Source organism: Peromyscus californicus, unplaced genomic scaffold (assembly GCF_007827085.1).
Source record: "Peromyscus californicus insignis strain IS unplaced genomic scaffold, ASM782708v3 Scaffold_8__1_contigs__length_139910024, whole genome shotgun sequence".
NCBI lineage: Eukaryota > Metazoa > Chordata > Mammalia > Rodentia > Cricetidae > Peromyscus > Peromyscus californicus.
In genome coordinates this window covers 122,902,821-122,923,623 of record NW_026294606.1, presented here as the reverse complement: position 1 = coordinate 122,923,623, position 20,803 = coordinate 122,902,821, and the positions used below count along the sequence as shown (strand labels likewise).

At 38.7% G+C, this 20,803-nt stretch overlaps 1 protein-coding gene and 1 pseudogene across 5 annotated transcripts in view; one reads left to right on the top strand and one right to left on the bottom strand.

Moving 5' to 3' along the window:
- Cyld (CYLD lysine 63 deubiquitinase) overlaps positions 1 to 20,803 on the top strand; it is a 52,398-nt gene that overhangs the window by 25,228 nt on the left and 6,367 nt on the right. For 4 of the 5 annotated variants that reach the window (XM_052726940.1, XM_052726939.1, XM_052726942.1 and 1 more), the window contains exons 6-16: positions 2,726 to 2,842; positions 8,693 to 9,072; positions 9,879 to 10,044; positions 10,874 to 11,015; positions 12,507 to 12,629; positions 14,377 to 14,468; positions 15,553 to 15,619; positions 17,993 to 18,125; positions 18,985 to 19,093; positions 19,860 to 19,978; positions 20,250 to 20,466. In XM_052726940.1, the coding sequence (XP_052582900.1) occupies positions 2,726 to 2,842; positions 8,693 to 9,072; positions 9,879 to 10,044; positions 10,874 to 11,015; positions 12,507 to 12,629; positions 14,377 to 14,468; positions 15,553 to 15,619; positions 17,993 to 18,125; positions 18,985 to 19,093; positions 19,860 to 19,978; positions 20,250 to 20,466 (1,665 nt within the window). The remainder of the gene's footprint in view (positions 1 to 2,725; positions 2,843 to 8,692; positions 9,073 to 9,878; positions 10,045 to 10,873; positions 11,016 to 12,506; positions 12,630 to 14,376; positions 14,469 to 15,552; positions 15,620 to 17,992; positions 18,126 to 18,984; positions 19,094 to 19,859; positions 19,979 to 20,249; positions 20,467 to 20,803) is intronic. The other variant, XM_052726943.1, reaches the window with a different exon arrangement.
- LOC128103670 (40S ribosomal protein S7-like) lies at positions 720 to 1,666 on the bottom strand (annotated as a pseudogene).

Sequence of the window (20,803 nt, the reverse complement as noted above, 5' to 3'; positions counted from 1 at the left end):
AAAAGCAATTGGCTTCAGTATGAATTGTGGAATTCCTACTAATCACCAATGAGGTGTGTCTTTGTAGTTAATACAGAGACAGAGAAGTGTCTATACCTGTTTGTGATGCAGGTATAATTTCTTCTTATTTACCAATCACCCTATAAACCAATGGTTCTCAACCTTCAAAATGCTGTGACCCTTTAATACAGTTCCTCATGTTATGGTGACCCCCAACCATCGTTGCTCCTTCATAACTGTAATTTTGCTCTTGCTGTGAATCATAATGTAAATACCTGATATGCAGGATGTCTGATATGTGACTCCCAAAGGGGTTGCTGCCTATAGGTTGAAAAACGCTGTTATAACCTATGAGATATGTGGAAACTAACAGAAAGAGAGTTATGTGTTCTCTACATCTACCATGGGGAAGTTTCTGGAGAGAAATGCATTTTTATTTAGCATTTTTTTGTTGTTTGCTTGTTTTTTTGTTTTGTTTTTTCGAGACAAGATTTCTCTGTGTAGCTTTGGTGCCTATACTAGATCTCGCTCTGTAGATCAGGCTGGCCTCGAACTCACAGAGATCCGCCTGGCTCTGCCTCCTGAGTGCTGGGATTAAAGGCATGTGCCACCTGCCTGGCCTTTTATTTAGCATTTTAGAAGTCAACTTGCATAACATCTAGTTATCAAGACCCACATAATTAATCTCCAGTATAATTTGTCTTACAATAAATCTAATTTGTGAGGACTTATGGTACTTCATTTTTTCAGACTTGTGGAATTTAAGAAATTTTATTCTTTATTTTTTGCTATGAATGACACTTTATTCACTTATTTTCTTTACAACTGAAACTCTGGGAATTCCAAATTAACACTCTTGCCTGTGAGCTTCTTATATACCCCAGAAAAAGTTTCAACCTGTATTCCACTTATTCTGCCAAGCTTTGTCTAAATGAACCGTCAGGAGCTGGCTGCCATCCATTCCCAGGGATCCTCTTACCTACAATTTCACTTGGGAAGACCAAGTCCTCAAGGATGGCGTCTGAGCACTGCTGTGTCAGGGTGCAGCTTCTGGGCATTTTTGCTGATTTTTTGTAGAACTTTTCTGAGTTGCCTTGGGCAGAATCCTCCTCTGAGCATTGAAGATTGCATGTTTCCCACTAAACTTTTTCTCTAATTCATGTACTAGCCAGACTTGAATTTTCTGAAAAGATTTCAGCTGAGAAACTGGTACTAAAAATATGATGGCTTAATGACCACCATCAACTTCAATTTCCTTGACTGTGGTGATGTTGAGTTCCCTAACTGCACCTTGAGATCTGAGTTCATCTCCAGCTTGAGCAGTGCATGAGAGATGCCAGACTTGAAGTCATCTGGCTTCTCACCTTTGGGCTTCACAGTCTTGGCTTGAGCTGAACATGCCACCTCCTGAGGGGACTACCACTGGTCACCTGGGTCACTGGCTGAATTGCTGGGGCCATTGACAGACATAGGCTGGATATTCCACTGCATCCCCACCCAGGGCACAGGGCCTGCTGCTCCAGAGGTCCCCAAGGGTCCGTTCCCTGAAACTGCAAAAAACTAGAAATTTTATTAATAAAATTCTAAGATGTTTATGTAGTAAATCTAAAAAAATTTAAATTATTTCTTTTGTAATGTTGGGGGTCAAAGTCAGAACCTTATACATGGCTAGGCAAGTACTTTACTACTCAGGTATTGCTCCAGACACTGAAGGTACTCTTTTTTTTTTTGGTGCTGGGATCAAATTTAGCACCTTACACAAACTAATCCAAGACTCTACTACTGAGCCACACACACACCCTAAACCTGAATTTTTTTTAACTTAATTTGTTCATGAGTTTGTATTATAGCATTTGAAGATTATGAAGGGGAATTATAATCACGAGTCACTTAAAAATGGGATGCATTCTGAGAAGTGCATCATTAGGCAGTTGTGTTTTCTGTGACCATCATAGAATGCACTTCACAAACCTTGGTGAAAGAACTTTGTGCAAATCGGGGCTCTGTAACACTGCTGCATGTTTGTTTTTGTTGACTGAAATGTCCTTATATGGCAGGGGTTCTCATCATGTGAGTCGTGACCCCTGAATGACCCTTTTACTGGGGTTGCTTAAGACCATTAGAAAACACAGATATTTACATTACAATTCATAACAGTAGCAAAATTACAGTTATGAAGTAGCAATGAAAATAACTTTATTGTTGGGGATCACAACAGTATGAAGAACTGTATTAAAGGGTCATAGCATTAAAGGTTGAGAACCACTGTTATATGGTATGATGTCCAGCTGCACTCAACTATAGGTTAAATTTGTAAGCTAGTAGTTTCATCAAATGAAAATAGAGGAGGTGACATTGAGAAATAGACTACATGGAATGATTTCTTTTTTGTTTTCCAAGTCCGAGTTTCTATGCATAGTCCTTGGTGTCCTTGTTTAGTAGAGATCTGCATGTCTCTGCCTCCTAAGTGCTGGGATTAAAGGCATGTATTACCACTGCCTACCAGAATGGTTTCTTAGAGATTTAATATAAAAATGACCAGGCTTTAACTTGCTCCTGCTCTCTTATGTGTTGACTACTAAACTTTTAAAACTGAAGACAATACAATATGTATATATATTAGTTGTTTGAGCAGTTGGTATACCATATGCATATTAATTTATTTATAAAATGCCTTTTTATAACATACTGGCTTTTTAAAAAAGGAATTTTTCTTGTTCCATAGGATCTACCTCAGACCCTGGAAGTAGAAGCAGATCTGAATTATTTTATAACTTAAATGGATCATCTGTTGATTCACAACAACAATCCAAATCCAAAAATCCATGGTACATTGATGAAGGTAATCTATAATTTTAGTCTTCTTTATAATGATTCCCTCTGTTTAATATGTAAGGGAAAAGGCTTTTTCATCAATATTTGTAATTTTTGGAAACTATGAATAGATCGTTGCTAATATGCCAATATTGCTGAACTAAATAGTAAACATAGTTTAAACTACACTGCTGTTAGGGTTGAGTATGCATTTGAAATGTGTTAGTAGTCTGGTTTTCTTTCTTTCTTTTTTTTTTTTTCTGAGACGGGGTTTCTCTGTATAATAGTCCTGGCTGTCCTGGAACTTGCTCTATAGACCAGGCTGGCCTCAAACTCACAGAGATCCACCTGCCTCTGCCTCCTGAGTGCTGGAATTAAAAGTGTGCCACTATGCCCAGCAGTCTGTTCTTATCTCTTAATACATCTGCTTAGGATCAAAGGTTTCTCGAAATGAAATGACTCATTTAAAGACTTTCCTATCTTACTTCCTTTAAAATACACTACCTTTTCTTGTTTCTTAGACATATTTTCCTCTCATGTATTCATTTCCTTCATCTGTTCAGCAAATAGTTATTGAGACATTCTCAGGTTACTGCGACAGAATAAAATAGATACAGCCCTTGCCCTGGTTGAAGTTGTGGTTGAATTGTTAAGATAGACAGTCATCAGACACAGCTATGTAGCATTGCAGGGCTGATGAGTGCAGTGACAGGCCTTGGTGCTAGAGAGGTCAAAGGGCAGTCAGGTCTCTTCGTGTTGTTATAAAACAACTTGTGGAAGAGAGGGTTCATTTCATCTCCTGCTTCCAGGTGACATTGCATCACTGAGGTATGTCAGGGCCGGAACTCAAGGCAGGAACCTGGAGGTAGGACCTGAAGTGGAAGCCATAGAGGAACGCTGCTTATTGGCTTGTTCCTAATGCTTGTTAATTTGCTTTCTTATACAACTCAGGACCTGCCTGGGGTGGCACTGCCCACAGTGGGCTGGGCCCTCCAACATTAATCATTAATCAAGAAAATTCTCTACAGGCTTACCTGTAGGCTGTAATGTGATGGAGTAATTGTCTCAGTTAAGGTTCCTCTTCCCAAATGACTCTACTTTGTGTCAGGTTGACAGAAAACTAACTAGGACACCAGGGAAATGGTGCAACAAGAGGAATGTCAAATGCTAGGCCATAGAAATAGCATATATAAGGACCTCTGAGAAGAATGGAGCCTAGTAGACTAGAAAGATCCAAAGGATGAAGGGAACAGCCAACCGGGTCAGGCTACATGCAGCCTATTTATAACCCTCTGAAAGGAAATGGAGAGCCACTGAACAAATTTTAGTAAAGAGTGGCATAACAAGGTTTGCCTTTTGGAAATGGCATTCTGGTATAGGCAGACAGTAGACTGAAGTGAATGTAATAAGTAGATACCACTGAAGGCTGTTATAGGGCCCAGTAATTGATTATAATTTCTGAGATAAGACTTGGGGGAAGAGATAGAAGTAAATTGATATAAAGGGAGATTGAGAGTTGGACTGAAAGGAGTTATAGGTAGATTGAATGCAATAGTTGTAGAAGAAAGACATACCAGTGGTGACCCTTGGTTTTCTGGATCATGTACTTAGATGGCAGGAAGTAGGTGATGAATTTGATTTTGAACATCTTTCATTAGAGGGTCCCTTAAAGCTTCCCAGAAGTGAATCATTAAGTAGACAGTTGAATGTATAGGTTTATAGCATGGAAGAGAAGTAAGAGCTAGAGAAATACATTTGTAGGTTGTCTTTACACAGGAGGATTCAAGTTCTTTGAATAACAGTGAGAGGGGGCAGGGATCGAAATGTTGAAGGACTTAATGGCTGGGATTGGAGGAAGATAAGTTGTTAATGGAGTGTAAGGAAGAGTAACATTGGGGCTTTGGGGAAAACCAAGAGACTGTTGGGTCAAGAGTGCTTTGAGTAAGTAGACAGCAGTCTTGAATTGTCTGAGAGGGCATGTGAAGTGAAGCCCACATAAAGTTCATCTGATCCAGCCTCTGGAAGTGACTGACCCCAGTCACTTCTGTCATGGGGATAATTCATCAGAGGATTGATTGGGGTGAGCTGAGGATATGGAGTGAAGCAATTGAGATAGGACAAGAAGCTTGAGTTTCTTCCTTGTATGTGTGTATGTGTGTCTGTCTGTCTTTCCCCACTTTCTTCCCTTTTGTGCATATAATCAATTGCCTGGAAATCCTTCTAGTTCCTCCAGTTTAACATTGTGGCTAACTACTGTTCACCTCTTAAACTGAAGCTTTTCCCCCCTGTACTCATCCACTCTCTTAGGTTAGTAGGTTAAATGTCCTTGAAGTGGTTTTGGTTACTTGCCTGTCTTTTCTATAAGTTCCTAGTGCTTCTACAGTACTTGGTATTCAGTGGATTCAGTAAACTAAATGAAGACATGGATTTGTAGTATTGTAAGTCTCTATGATGACTACTTACCATATCGATTCAGTTATAGGCTAAAACACACAGTAAAAATCTGCAGTTGCGGCCGGGCGGTGGTGGCGCACGCCTTTAATCCCAGCACTCGGGAGGCAGAGCCAGGCGGATCTCTGTGAGTTCGAGGCCAGCCTGGTCTACCAAGTGAGTTCCAGGAAAGGCGCAAAGCTACACAGAGAAACCCTGTCTCGAAAAAACCAAAAAAAAAAAAAAAAAAAAAAAAAAAAAATCTGCAGTTGCATGACATAGGTTACATATATCCTTACACAGAAAGTGACTCGGGTGGGTATTCTCCACATCTGATTCCTACACTGAATGAGGTAGGTTCTATGAGCATAGGCAGCATGGCCATCTCTCTCAAGAATTTACCCTTGCTCACAGTAGGACGTGTGTCTAAATGGCATTCCTTTAGGTGGGCCTGTCTCCTGGTGGGTTACTTTGGTTAGGAGTGGTCTATACTACCAATTCTCAGCTCTCTAACTTCTGGAGAGTGCCTAGTAGGACTTTGGCCTCTCCAGGTACTGCTGGTCTCTGGATGTGTATGGGGACCATCCAGGATGATGTAAACAAGATTGATCATGCCCTGTCATTCCAAGCAGCTTCACAGATGCTTTCCAAGATGCTGATTGATTCCTAAGACAAAGGAGCTAATGGAGATAGAGGCTTTCATAATCTCGACAGTGTTAATTCTTCCAATTTATGCTGTAACTTCATCTCTCTTTTTATTAGTACAAATTCCGTATTGTACTAGTATCTTAGCTACTGTTCTATGCTGTGAAGAGACACCATGACCAAGACAGCTCTTTTAAAGGAAATCATTTAACTGGGGCTTACTTGTGGTTTTAGAGGGTTAGTCCATAATCATCATGGTGGGAAACATACAGTCATGACACTGGAACAGTAGCTGAGACTGTTACATCCTGATCTGTAGGCAGCAGACAGAGAAAACGAGACTGGGGCTGGTATGGGCTTTTGAAACCTCAAGGCCCACCCACAGTGATACCCAAAGTGACACACCTTTTCCAGTAAGACCACACCTCCTAACTCTTGTCCTTCTCAAACAGTTTCACTCCATGGTGACTAAGCATTCAAATATATGAACCTGTGGGGACCATTCTCATTCAAACTACCACAACTAGAATATTCATAACTTCTTGATGTACTAGAATCTGATGTATTGTTCAATAATTTCGTGAAATAAAATTTGTCTTAAAAGACTTACATGGAAAACTGGATATGATGGTACGCGCTTGTAATTTCAGCATTTGAGAAGTAGAGGAGTTCAAGGATAGCCTTGACTATATAGGAACTTGGAGGATAGCCTAAGCTACATGGTGCCCTGTTTCAAATTAAAAAAAAAAAAAGATCATATGTATGTTGTTTTCTTCCAGCTATTTATTTATTTTTTAATGTATATGGATGCTTTGTCTGCATGTACATCTGCACACTAGAAGAGGGTATCAGACAGTTGTGAACTACCATATGGTTGCTGGGAGTTGAACTCAGTACCTTTAGAAGAACAATGAGTGCTCTTAACTACTGAGCCATCTCTCCAGCCCATCTCTTTCATTCTTTTCTCTACTCTCTTCCGCACTATTCCTTGAGCCTTAAAGGAGGTTGTATAAATGTCCTGTTTAAGGCCAAATACTCAGCAGTTGTGTATTATAAGTGTGGTAGGTATCCATGAGCCTGTACTTACCTCTGCTCACTACAAAGAGAAGATTCTCTGACAAAGGATGAGAGTACGTTTAAGATCCATAGCTTTTGAAATGACATCTCATGTTGGTTTGGGTATTCACTTAACCTGTTTACTAGTAAGGGCAAGGATCTTCTCATTGGTTTATTGGTTACTCGAGTTTCTTCTGTGAATTACCTTTTCATATCTTTTGTCGTCCCCCCCCATTTATTGAAGTTATCTCCTTTGGCTCAAGGCCACTCTCAGCTACAGCCCCTTTTCATGAACAGGTTCTTAATTTTAGCCAACTATTTGTCAAATGCTATTTGTCATTTCTCCTTACGGGTTTACATCTAATTACTCTCTTCTTGAAGTCATAAAGAACATTGTTCTGTATTGTATTCTAAACACATTTGCCAGTCACATTTTTTTTATGCTATCTGGATCTGACTTTTGCAGAGTATGAATAAGATTCTGGTTTATTGGTCTGTTGTTATTGTTTGGTTTTGCTTTACCATGCTAGGACCTGAACTTAGGGCCTCACACTTGCCCTCAAAGCTCCTAGTATATTCCTAGTCCCAGCTTAATTTTTTTAAAATTTAATGTGTGTGTGTGCTTGCACTTGTGTGAGTTCATGTGTACCCCATGCATGCAGGAGCCCACAGAGGCTAGAAGAAGGAATCAGATCCACTGGAACTGAAGTGACAGGCAATTGTGAGCTGCCATGTGAGTGCTAGGAACCAAACACAGATGTCTGAAAGACCTGTCAGCACTCTTAACTGCTGAGCCATCTCTCCAGCCCCTAGTGCTTTTAAACATATGTCTTATTGATTATCTCAACACTATTAAAAAGGTCGTTCTTTCCACTGAGAAGCAGTGTCTGCCTGCCAGCTGCATTAGTCACAACTTTTGACTGTTTTCTTTACTGGAAGTTTGTTTTCTTGAGTTATTTCTTGGTTTTATTTTGACTTAAGCTTTTTAATTCTTTTTTCCCTCTTTCATTAATCTTTGTTCTCTTTTTGTTTTGTCTTTCTGATATACCAAGTTATATGTGAGTTAATTAATACCTAGCTTTTTATTTTTTTCTAAAATAAGCTGTCAATAGTTTTCTTGTAAAAGCATTACTTACCTGTATTCCACAAATGTTCTTTATTCTTTGGTTTCTTTTCTCTCTCTTTTCCTTCTCTCTCTTTTCTTCCTTTCTTCCTTCCTTCCTTCCTTCCTTCCTTCCTTGTTTTTCGAGACAGGGTTTCTCTGTGTAGCTTTGGAGCCTATCCTGGAACTCAGTCTGTAGACCAGGCTGGCCTTGAACTCACAGGCTACCTCTGCCTCCCCAGTACTGGGATTAAAGGTGTATGCCACCACACCCGGTGTCTTTTTTCTTTATTTTTAAAATTTATTTTTTTCTTTGATCCATGAGTTATTTAGAATTGTTACTTAACTTGTTGTTTATGTTCATATTAATTTCTAACTTAATCATATTATGGGCAAAGAATATAACATATGTGATACTGAACAGGCATAGATGAGCAATTGGGTGCCAGATTACTGAGACAAATGTTTGGAGGTATAGAAGAGAAACAAGAACATTATTCAGAGCCAGTGTGTTTACAGTGTTGTGAGCAGACTTGCAGAGGGGTCATGTGGTCAGTTAAACTAGAGCTTTGGATTGTTTTTAGAGACGCAGGCATATTTAGTGTTCTTGAACAACTTTTTCTAATTAAGGACAATTTTTCATAGTTGCAGAAGACCCTGCAAAGTCACTTACAGAGCTGTCTCCAGACTTTGGACATTCATCATCTCCACCGCAACCTCCTTCCATGAATTCCTTATCCAGCGAGAACAGATTTCACTCTTTACCCTTCAGCCTGACAAAGATGCCCAATACCAATGGCAGCATTGCTCACAGCCCGCTTTCATTGTCAGTGCAGTCTGTGATGGGGGAGCTGAACAGCACACCTGTCCAGGAGAGTCCACCCTTGCCCATCTCTTCTGGTAATGCACACGGTCTGGAGGTGGGCTCGCTAGCTGAAGTGAAAGAGAACCCCCCGTTCTATGGGGTTATCCGTTGGATTGGCCAGCCTCCAGGGCTGAGTGACGTGCTAGCTGGACTGGAACTGGTAATTTATTTTGATCTAAAATCTACAACTTTTCTGCATGAGGTTTTCCCCCTATTAGATAATTTTTGGGAAATGGTTTTATTTGTCAAAAAAGAAAAAAAAAAAGCCAGTAGTAGAGGAAACATTTTCTACAGTGTTGCTTGGCTTCACCCATTGCATTCCTCAGGCTTCGGGCCCCCTTATTCCTCATGTGTGTCTGTGATCAAGGAATAGACTGATTTTGAGGCTGCACTATTTAGCCTCCACATGCAAACAGAGGCAGCAAAGAAAGCATTCTGTCACCAGCCTTCTTCTCATTCCTTAGCCTCCTCCCGTGGCAGTCAGTTGAGGGATGGGACTGACTTTAAAGCTCATCATCATATTTGGAGGTCTTTGGGAGAGGGGAAGGTTTATCTTCGAATATTAGAAAAGCATATTGTGTGATATTTCATAAGCAGGAGGGGGAACTTGAATAAACTTAGCTATTACCTAAATATGGTTTTCAATTGTTTTCTTGCTGGTGAGGAACTAGATAATTTACCTACTCCTGCCCCTTGATTTTAATACTTCTGAAATGGCTGAGGGCAAGTCAGTAAACAGGGAAGTTCTAAGTGCCTATTTTGAAAGGAAATGCATCAAGTACTTCCCGGTGAGCTGAAGAATTGTTTTCTTAAGCCACTAGCTGAGGACCAGTTAGTCAGTCCCTTTTGCTCTTCTGTGCAGTACAGATTTGAAAAAGGAATTCAGAGAAAGTGGAAACTCCATAGTTCTTCTCTGCTTTATTTGCGAGGTGCCATGTAACACATACCAAAGCCTTTCTTTTTCAGGAAGATGAGTGTGCAGGCTGTACTGATGGAACTTTCAGGGGCACGCGCTACTTCACTTGTGCCCTGAAGAAGGCGCTGTTCGTGAAACTGAAGAGCTGCAGACCCGACTCTAGGTTTGCGTCCTTGCAGCCTGTTCCTAATCAGATTGAAAGGTGTAATTCTTTAGGTATTTGGATACTTTTAATTGATTTCCCTATCTGGAATGACTGTTCACGATGCCTTTCAGTATCTGAGGGTGACAGTGTTGAAATGATTCACTTGCCAGTGAATGTCAAGTTTCTAAGTTGGTAAAGATTGTTACTTGGTGCATAAGAAAGTTGTCCTAAGAGGAGATACGTTGAAGTCAGGAAAAGTGTTTAGGATCTAAAGAGTGAAAAGTAGTGGTTTTCTTTTTCTTCTCTTCTATTGATTATGGACATTTAATTTTTGGCAGTATCGGTGGTAGAAATGAAATGTGGCCCTTTTAGCATTACTTCCCCCTCACCATCTTTTTTAAATACTTCATTCAGGATATCCTATGAAGAAGTCTGATACATTCTGGGAATGTAGTCAGCTTGACAGATGGAGGACTATTCTTCTCAGTACTTGTCACTAGCTTGCTGATGCTGGCCTTTCCCAGTTCTGAGCAATAGTGAGAGCCATGCTAGAGAAAACAGAGAAACCATCTTTATGAAAGACATTGTTCTAAATGTTGAAAAGTGCTTTGGAAATTTTGTTTTCTTTTTATGCTTGAAAATGAAACATTTTGGACAAGTAACAAAATATTTATTTGATGGGTGCTTAATTGACTTAGTTTTCTAAATTCTGTATGAAGGGAGTGATGTTGAAAGTGAATAATAGCCTTTTTATAAGCCTAGATAAATAGCAGTTAACTAAAGTAAAAAAAATTTGCAGAGGATGCCAAAATATACTTTAAATGATACATATGTGTACATGTATATGAATATATAATATCATGGTTTAAAATAATTATTTTCATTTTTTTATCTTTTCAGCATTTGGAGGCTACTTAAGTGAAGTAGTAGAAGAAAATACTCCACCAAGAATGGAAAAGGAAGGTTTAGAGATAATGATTGGAAAGAAAAAAGGCATCCAGGGCCATTACAATTCTTGTTACTTAGACTCAACTTTATTCTGGTGAGTTCCTGTTTTCTGCAGTAGGTGTAGATAGTGCTGTGTCGGGGAGGTGGGAGACATGTAGGTATGTGTATGTATGTAGATGGTGCTGTGTGTGGGAGGGAGACAGGTAGGGGTGTGTGTGTGTGTGTGTGTGTGTGTATGTGTGTGTGTGTATGTGTGTGTGTGTGTGTGTGTGTGTGTGTAGTGCTGGGGGGGGGAGGGGGACAGGTAGGTGTGTGTTTATGTGTGTAGATAGTGCTGTGGCAGGGAGGGGATAGGTAGGGGTGTGTGTGTGTGTGTGTGTGTGTGTGTGTGTGTGTGTGTAGATGGTGCTGGGTGGGGGGAGAGGGGAGACAGGTAGTGTGTGTATGTGAAAGGAGGTGCCAGGTGCCTTTGAGTAGAGAATCTAACAGAGTTAGGGAAAGATCACCAGATTTGGTCCTTGGTAGCTAAAGAATTTCATATCCTGAACTAGATCCACAGCACTAATATAAAACACTGCAGTGAATAATGAGTAGGAGCAGTGGTCCCTGTGGACAGATACTCTAAGGACATCTGCCTCCAGTGTAGTATAATTGTATGAAGGGAGTGATGTTGAAAGTGAATAATAGCCTTTTTATAAGCCTAGATAAATAGCAGTTAACTAAAGTAAAAAAAATTTGCAGGAACCTGTATGCCAAGGAACCTGCGGTTAGCCATAGGCATTGTGTGCTGCATGTTTTAGTATATCGAGAGGATCATAAAAATTCTTTATATTCAAAATCATTTTCCATGGGATCACTGTTCCCCTCCTCTGTGTAGTTTTTCTTAAAGTGGAGCAAGTTAATATGACAAGGGTCATTAGGCTCTGAAGCTTGAACCAAGAATAGAGAGCCTTAAGGACTGTGCACTGCCAGTTAAACTAAGTGGCTCTGCTAGCTCTCTACCACAAGAGGCAGGAAGTTAGCATGGATGGTAGAATTTTAAAAGTAGAGAACACAATAAAGGTGGTGGGTCTTCTGTTGGTGGAATACTTTTGATTAAACAAACAGACCTTATAACATTACTACAATATTCCTTAGTAATATTTTTCTGATAAAAATTTATTTTAGTCAAATTTTATTTTCTTTGATCCTAGCAATTTTCTGTTGCTAGTCACTCACAAGTTATTTTAAGGAAACACATATCTTATGTGTTTATATGGATTTGCCCTGACTAGTGATCTCCAACTTTCTACCCATGTTGTCTCTGTGTGACTGACTTCCAGGCCTCTCTTGGCTTATGCAAACAAGTTTCTTTCATACCATTCCCTGGCATGTTTTTATCCTTCACGTGTGTGGTGTAGTCTTGGTGTTTCTGGTCTGGACCTTCAGGGTCTCTGGGCAGTAACGGCTGAACACAGCCTGTGCTGTCTGATGGGTTCTTATGCCAGTGGTACACTGTTCTTTTTCCTTTCTGACTCCTTTAAGAAACTTTCTCAAATATTATTGTGTTTCTAACATGAGGGAAAATGTTCTTTTTATTTTGCAGCTTATTTGCTTTTAGTTCTGCCCTGGACACTGTGTTACTTAGACCCAAAGAAAAGAATGATGTAGAGTATTATAGTGAGACTCAAGAGCTACTAAGGACAGAGATAGTTAATCCTCTGAGAATGTAAGTAGAAGACATGTGTTTTGTCTTTAGTTGGTGTTCTGTTTGCTGTTTTCTTGTATAGTAATTAATTTATGCTCTGTGCCCATATAGTAAAGAAAGAAAGAACAGAAATTAGTTCTCATGAAATACCAACTTTTTAAAACCTTTACTCTTCTTCTGTTTATTTCTTTCTTAAGTCTGGACAGTGTATAGAACTTAGTGCATTCTATGAAATGATGTGAACCATTTGGTATCATGCATTACAAGTTAGTAATGGCACTCTGCACTAGAAACCGATGAGGTGTATTAAAGTAATATGGTGTTTTGTTTGTTTAAAAGATTGTATTTAGGTCTTCCTCTACTCCTTTACTAAGGTGAGTTGTAAATGTACAGAAGATCATGTGGGAAGGAAGACTTTGATACATAGTGCTGATGTGTGATAACATCACAAGACATTTATGTGATGAAGAGTTAGGTTAGCCAATGATCATGAAACAGATAGGAACATAGAAAACAACTATACAATTTAAAGTCTAGTTATGATCAATTGAAATTTTGTGATACACTTTTCCTAACAATGAAAATAAAAATTAATATATTTAAGGAAGAACAAAATATGGAAATAAAAGAGTATTCCAAATGACCTACTGTAATAACCAATAGACTGTATCTATTGGTAAGTGTTCTTTGCATGCTATTGCCCAACCAATCCAGAATCATAGTTATCATACTTTGTTACCCACTCTGCAGCAAGAAAGAGTTCCAGATGGCCTATGAAACCAAGATGCATCTTGCCAGGCATGGTGGTATACACCTGTAATCCCAGCACTTGATAGCTTAAGAGGCTACGGCAAGATCAGTTGAGCCCAGAGATTTGAGATATACTTCTTGTGTCTGCAAACTTTGTATCTGTTGTTTGGACAGAGGTTTTGTTTTCTCTATTGGAAGCTTCCCACAGGCAGAGACCCTGTTTTTGTTGTTGTTTTATTTTTTTAATCTTCTCCCTTTGTATTCCTGGTGCCCTACATATATCATTACATAAGTGGTAGGTGTTTAGTGTATGCTGATTGCAAAGAGCTAACAAGTGAGTGAATAGTCACTCTAAAAAGCAGGTACATGGTGTGATTAGCTGGCTCTGACTTGCTTTTTTAAGCCCATAGTCTCCTGTAGTCAAGAAAATGTCGTAATTATGTTGACTGGGTAAGACTTTATAGATTTTTAGTATCATCAATTCCCTTTTCCATGTCTCTTATCCTGCATATTAAAAGGACTTCCTAAAATTTGGACATCTTGTTTTGTAAAATAAATATTTTAATATAATAAGCAAATGCCATTTAAAACTCATTCACCAAGTCTTTTTAAAAAGTTCAGAATTGGCCAGGCGGTTGTGGCGCATGCCTTTAATCCCAGCACTCGGGAGGCAGAGCCAGGTGAATCTCTGTGAGTGTGAGGCTACAGAGCAAGATCCAGGACAGGCACCAAAACTACACAGAGAAACCCTTTCTTGAAAAAAACAAACAAACAAAAAGTTCAGAATTGTATTAGTACATGGTAGTTATTTTTGAGGTGTTTAATAGGATCTGGGAACAATTCTGGTTCTCAGAGTTTGACTTTTCAAAGTTCTGTAAGAAGCCTACAATTCTTAAAAATAAATGCCATATCTGTTGTTGGCGTAACATGTTATAATTGTATGAGAAGTATTTGATTATTAAGATGTGTCATATAACTCACTGTGCCAGTGTCAATTAATTCATTTTTATCAACGTAGATATGGATATGTGTGTGCCACAAAAATTATGAAACTGAGGAAAATACTTGAAAAAGTTGAGGCTGCATCAGGATTTACCTCTGAAGAAAAAGGTGACCCTTTTAATTTATAATACATACATTGAAAATAACTTGAAAGTATGTTATTTAACAATATGCTAAATTATTTCCTGAAATATACCTGTTTAGTTTAGAGGGTTAATTTTAAGTTAGAATTATTTGAGAGGGCTAGGGATATAGCTCAGTGGTAGAGTATGCAAGAGGCCTTGGGTTTCATTCCAGGCACTGCAAAAATAAATGAAAAAATTTATTTTCTATGTGATATACATATTTCTCCTGATTTGGTGATTCTTCTAAAGTAGATGTGCTGGTGAAACAACTCTTTAAGAGGCTAGCCGGCTGGCTGCCGGGCAGTGGTGGTGCACGACTTTAATCCCCTGCACTCGGGAGGCAGAGCCAGGCGGATCTCTATGAGTTCGAGGCCAGCCTGGTCTACAGAGCAAGATCCAGGACAGGCACCAAAACTACACAGAGAAACCCTGCCTCAAAAACAAAAACAAAAATAAACAAAACAAAACAAAAAAAGGCTGGCTGGTTCTACAGCAGATGACTAAGTAAAGGGCTTTCCTTGTCACCTGCAGTGGTATTTGGAGTTGCTTCTCTTCCTATGGCGAGGGGTGTCCTGAGCACTCAGTTTCCCACTGTGCTCCTGTTGAAAGGGTCTGTGGAACAGCTGGCCAGCACTTCCGTCTACTCACAACTGAAGAATTTGCTCAGATTCAACTTCTGACTTTTGAGTTTGTTAACAGTATATTATAACTAGCTGTGATATCTATACATGTGGCTATTACTTAAATAGAGGGAAACATAGAGCATATATCAGGTATTATTTTACTGAAACCCCCCAAAAGACATAAAAATGATTTCACTGTGTGTGGATGAGTATATTCTATTAAACAGGGCAACATGACAACAAAATGAAAAAGTAATGTTTTATTATAACCTTTAAATAAAAGTTTTCTCTTGTCAGGAAAACTTGAAAAAACTAAACTTTTAATTGAAATAATACTGAATGAATGAAACTAATTTCTTGTAGAAATGTGTCTGTCATAAAGAGTAGAATGGTTTTTAAACTTTTCCTGTGATTTACTTAATTTTTTTATTTGTTTTCTCCTAGATCCTGAAGAATTTCTAAATATTCTGTTTCATGATATTTTAAGGGTTGAACCATTGTTAAAAATCAGGTAACTCTCAAGCTGTCTGGGAACATTAGGGAAATAGACCTTCTTTCCCACTGCCATGCTCAGTAGGAATGAAGTCTTTACTGATACTTCATCAGTGTTTAAAAAGAATCTTATTCTAACTGAATTTAAAAAAAAACAAAACGTGGGAACATTGTTTTTGGCTTCCCATCACTTACAGAGCTAAGTTAGCCTTAAATTAGCTCTTTAGTTCTCAGTTTAGTAACTTAATCTCTTCCTTTTCCCCGTGTTGAAAGAATACCCGAATTTACTGCGATATGGTTCTTAGTGAGATGTTCTAAATGTCTGAGCTTCCCAGGTCATTTGAGTGGTCACAGTCTGGTGGACCCCTCTCAATTTCAGTCTTGGTTTCTCTGGTGAACACCTTAGGACTGTGCTGTCCACTGCCTTAATAGCCCAACACTGATGAGTTCTTTTACCTCTGTGTCTAAGTGATGCGATTTGAACCCATGTTAAACTGATTTGTGGGCAAGGAAAGTACCACAGTTCAAGTTTGGTACTCTTTGGGAATCTCTAACAAATGAACTGACATGATGCATAAGCATTGGGTGTACATACTTATTAGCAAGTCAGAGTTGGTAATTGTTTTATATATGCCTAGAAAAATCCTAAAATTGTCTACAAAGAATTCACAAAAGAATGTATAATCTAGCCATGTAAAAAGTAATCATGGGAAAACCAGCAACATTTTTGTATTCCTTTAAGCATATAGAAAAGAGAATATTTTATGTTTTAGGAAAGAAAAATAAGAAGCAATCAATTTAAAAAAATTTTTTTTGGGGAGGGGGGTTTCAAGACAGGGTTTCTCTGTGTAGTTTTAGTTCCTGTCCTGGATCTCGCTCTGTAAACCAGGCTGGCCTCAAACTCACAAAAACTCAGAAAAGAACAGGCCTCCCACAGATATCAAACAAATATAGTGTATCAAGTTGCATATGAAGACTAGGCACCTCCCTCATATTAAGGCTGGACAAGGCAACCCAGTAGGAGGAATAGGGTCCCAAAAGCCGGCAAAAGAGTCAGAGACAGCCCCTGCCCCCACTGTGAGGAGTATATATTGAAAGAATTTTTTCTATAACTTTTTAGCTTTTGTAGTTATCAACAACCAATGTTATTCTAGCCGGGCAGTGGTGGTGCAAGCCTTTAATCCTAACACTCAGGAGGCAGAGGCAGGCAGCTCTCTGAGTTCAAGGCCAGCCTGGGCTACAGAGTGAGTTCCAGGAAAGGCACCAAAGCTACAAAGAGAAACCCTGTCTCAAACCAAAAAAAAAAAAAAAAAAAAAAAAAAAAAAAAAGAAAAAGAAAAAAAAGAAAAAAGAAAAAAATAATGTTATTCTAGAATAACTGCTGGTTTCTTGGATTATAATCTGTTCTTATTAGCTTTGAGTTCTCCCCTGGGTGCTCTAGCTTGTTACCAGATTTTAAGTTTTGTAAATTCAGGACATAGTTTGCTTAGGGAAGCTGAAGATCACTATAGGGTACTCTCTGAATTACAGAGGTTTTGCTGATATTTTTCTCTAAAACTCTTAAAATCTATATATACATTTAAACAAGGTGATTCTAAACCCAGACACTGCTAAAAAAGATAAGTAGTAAACTGAAAGATTAAAAACAATCTTCTTAGTAGAATTAGTTTTAAGGATTACTAGTAAGCTGGTAAGGGAAGGGAGATGTTGGACACGTGTTTCACTATGGTGGGTGTTTGTAGACGGTTTCCCTGTATTTGTCAAGTCAGTGGGTGACCATCTAAAGAGCACCTGGTGACTGAAAGGCTAGAGGACAGTTGTTAGGGTCCCTGGGCTTCACACCACTAGGAAATTATCCTTCCCTACGTCTAGGGTCTTTATTTTAGGGAATAAGAAAGTTTGCTCTAGGTCTAAGAGTCTGTCGTTGAGGCATTTAAGCATTTGTTCTAGTCATTAAAAGCAGTGCTCACAACTGTCTGTAACTCCAGTTCCAGGGGACCTGACACCCATGGCAAAGCACCAGTGCACATAAAATAAAATTTTTTTTTTTTTAAAAGCAGTGGCTGCTTTCTAGATTTGGAGGGAGAAATCAAATTGATTATTGTTCATATAGTGTTTCTTGACTGGGATATTATTTTACATTTTTCTTGTGATGGCAAAGAGAACTTTTGAATAATTTATACATAAGGCAGAAGAAATAATTTACGAGGTCTTCTGCATAAGTGCATTTAATTATCTCATCCAAATCATTGCCTTTCACCTGGCATTTGGACAATCCAAGGCTGTACATCAGCATTCTGGTATCGTATTCTCAGGTCCTGTCAGATGGCTTCATATACTGAGTCAGGCATTTAATAGATAGCTTATTGCATTTCTTTCTTCATGCTCCTAGATCAGCAGGTCAAAAAGTTCAAGACTGTAACTTCTATCAAATTTTTATGGAAAAAAATGAGAAAGTTGGAGTTCCTACAATTCAGCAGTTACTAGAATGGTCTTTTATCAACAGCAACCTGAAATTTGCTGAGGTTAGTGATTCTAACTGGGTTTTTATTGTTACTTTATTTTGTTTCTTATCAGTTCTGGGGATTAAAACCAGGACTTTGTACACACTACCTAAGTGCTGCCCCACTGAACCACACCCAGCTCTCACTGTGCTTTAAGCAAGAATAGTTTGAAGAAACTACATTTTAAAAAAATGATGTTCCAACTTTGTTCTTTTTTAAGAAAGCCCCTTAGCTTAAGTTGGAATGTTTTGGATTTGGGTTCCAAAAGAAAAAAAAAGCTAATTTTTAACTTTAAAGTAGCCTAATACCAAAGATATACATACACATACATGTTTATGTTTTTAGTTGTCATTTTACCCACACATATTATCTAAACATGTCAAAGGTAATGTTACTTTTCTCCCTTTGTTAAGAGATAAAATGCCGGTAAATTTTTCTGTATAGGTTTGCTACTGAATGTGATAGAAAAGTTTCTTTTACTGTCTGAATGTATAATTTCTGCAGTGCATGCTGTGGTCTGTTTTTATCATGTTCGTCTCTGAGGTGGTATTTTACTTACTTCTTTGCTGATGTATAGGTAGCATCAAGTCTGGAAATTCTGTAGCTTGCTGCTGCTCTGCATTCACATTGCACGTTCACAAGTGGGCTCTGTTTCATGGGCCAGCAACACTGGTAAAAGCACTGCTGGGTTTGACAGCCATGACTGTTTCAAATTCATAGGGAAACGTTTTTGTTTTTTACAAGTTTCCTCCATGAGTTACAGGGGATAGGACTCAAGGCTATGGGCATGCTAGGTAGGCACTACATTTAGCTGAGTACCCAGCTACTTAGGACTTTGATTTCTAAAACTATTTGTCTTTTTTTTTTCTTTTTTTTTAAGGCACCATCATGCTTGATTATCCAGATGCCTCGGTTTGGAAAAGACTTTAAGCTATTTAAAAAAATTTTTCCTTCTCTGGAATTAAATATAACAGATTTGCTTGAAGACAGTAAGTATACAGTCCTTTGTTTGTTTAGGTTTTATTTAGAAATAGTTGGCCTGGGCTTTTCATTAATTATAGTACTTTTGGTAGGTAATTCAGTATCTGAAGACCTTGGCATATTAAGCCAATAATTTGAGTGCTGAGAATTTATTCTGAAAAAAAGTAGAGGTTAAAATAAACACTTTAAATGCAAAATTATTGTATGACAAGAAATTAGAGACAAGTAAATGTTAATAAGAGGGAAGTGGTTAATTGGATTATATATCCAAACAATACATGTACTACCATTAAAACCCACAGGTTTGAGGACAACACATGTCAAAGCAATGTGTGTGGTAGTTAGTGGAAGGGAGAGCATTGAGAGGCTAGATGAGAGATGCTTGAGATACATGTGTACCTGGGTGCACACAGTTACATAAATATTCAGACATGAAACTGTTAGAGAAAGTTCATAGTGGCAATCAATGATTGTCACTTCCTGTCTTGTTTACAATCATATTGCTGTCGGCCTTCTTTATACTTTCTTGGTCTCTTTGGACAGTTCATGACCAGAGGAACAATTCTAGAATAGGTTAACAAAACAGTTATTTGAAAAAAAGAGTGTTCTTAAAAAATATTAAATAGAAGAAAATCCAAATGAAAGAGGGTCAGAGAGGGCTAGGTCCTTCTCCCTGCACCCCCACTGCATTCTTGTTTTCAAAGTATAGCTTTTATTTTGAATGACAGAATATACTTTTAAAAGGCTTCTTCCTTCCCTCTCTGCATACGGTAGCTCCCAGGCAGTGCCGCATCTGTGGAGGACTTGCAATGTATGAGTGTAGAGAGTGCTATGATGACCCTGACATCTCAGCAGGGAAGATCAAGCAGTTCTGTAAGACCTGCAGCACTCAGGTAATCATAACTCACTGGTGGATCCGCCCTGCAGCAATCAGCTACTGATGGTCCAGAACACTGCAGGGTTTGAAAGCCTTTCAGAGTCAAAGTGCACTTTAAACATTCTCTTCTGCTGGTGTGTGTGTGTGTGTGTGTGTGTGTGTGTGTGTGTGTGTGTGAAGTACTTGACTGTTTTTAAGAGATGTGATGATCAGTGAAAGGATTAGAGTCTGCCCCTTGAAACATAGTGTTAGCTCATGTGTGACATTTTCTTCATGGTCTATTTTAGGTTCACCTCCATCCCAGGAGGTTGAATCATACATATCACCCAGTATCACTTCCCAAAGACTTGCCTGACTGGGACTGGAGACATGGCTGCATCCCCTGTCAGAAGATGGAGTTATTTGCTGTTCTCTGCATAGAAACGAGCCACTATGTTGCTTTTGTGAAGTATGGGAAGGATGACTCTGCCTGGCTCTTCTTTGACAGCATGGCTGATAGAGATGGTATTTAAAACTTTTCTTTTGGGGTGAGGTGCTTCCTAGTGAGAGTACTTGTTTGTAGTAATAGGGTATTTTGTGAGAGACTTCTTTGAAGGATATCATAGTGTTACAGATTTTAATCTTCAAAGAGTATTAGTAATTCTGCTATTCAAACTAAGAAACAATGTTGTGACGTCTTGGCCCTTAGACAGGTTTGTTAAAGAGTCCTGTCCATAACCCCAGACTTGGGAAGTGGAGGATTGTGAATTAGAGGCCAGTTTGTGTTACACAGAGAGAACCTGTTTCAGGCTGTCCCACCTCAAAAAACAAAAAAAACAAAAAACGAACAATCTTAAAATTC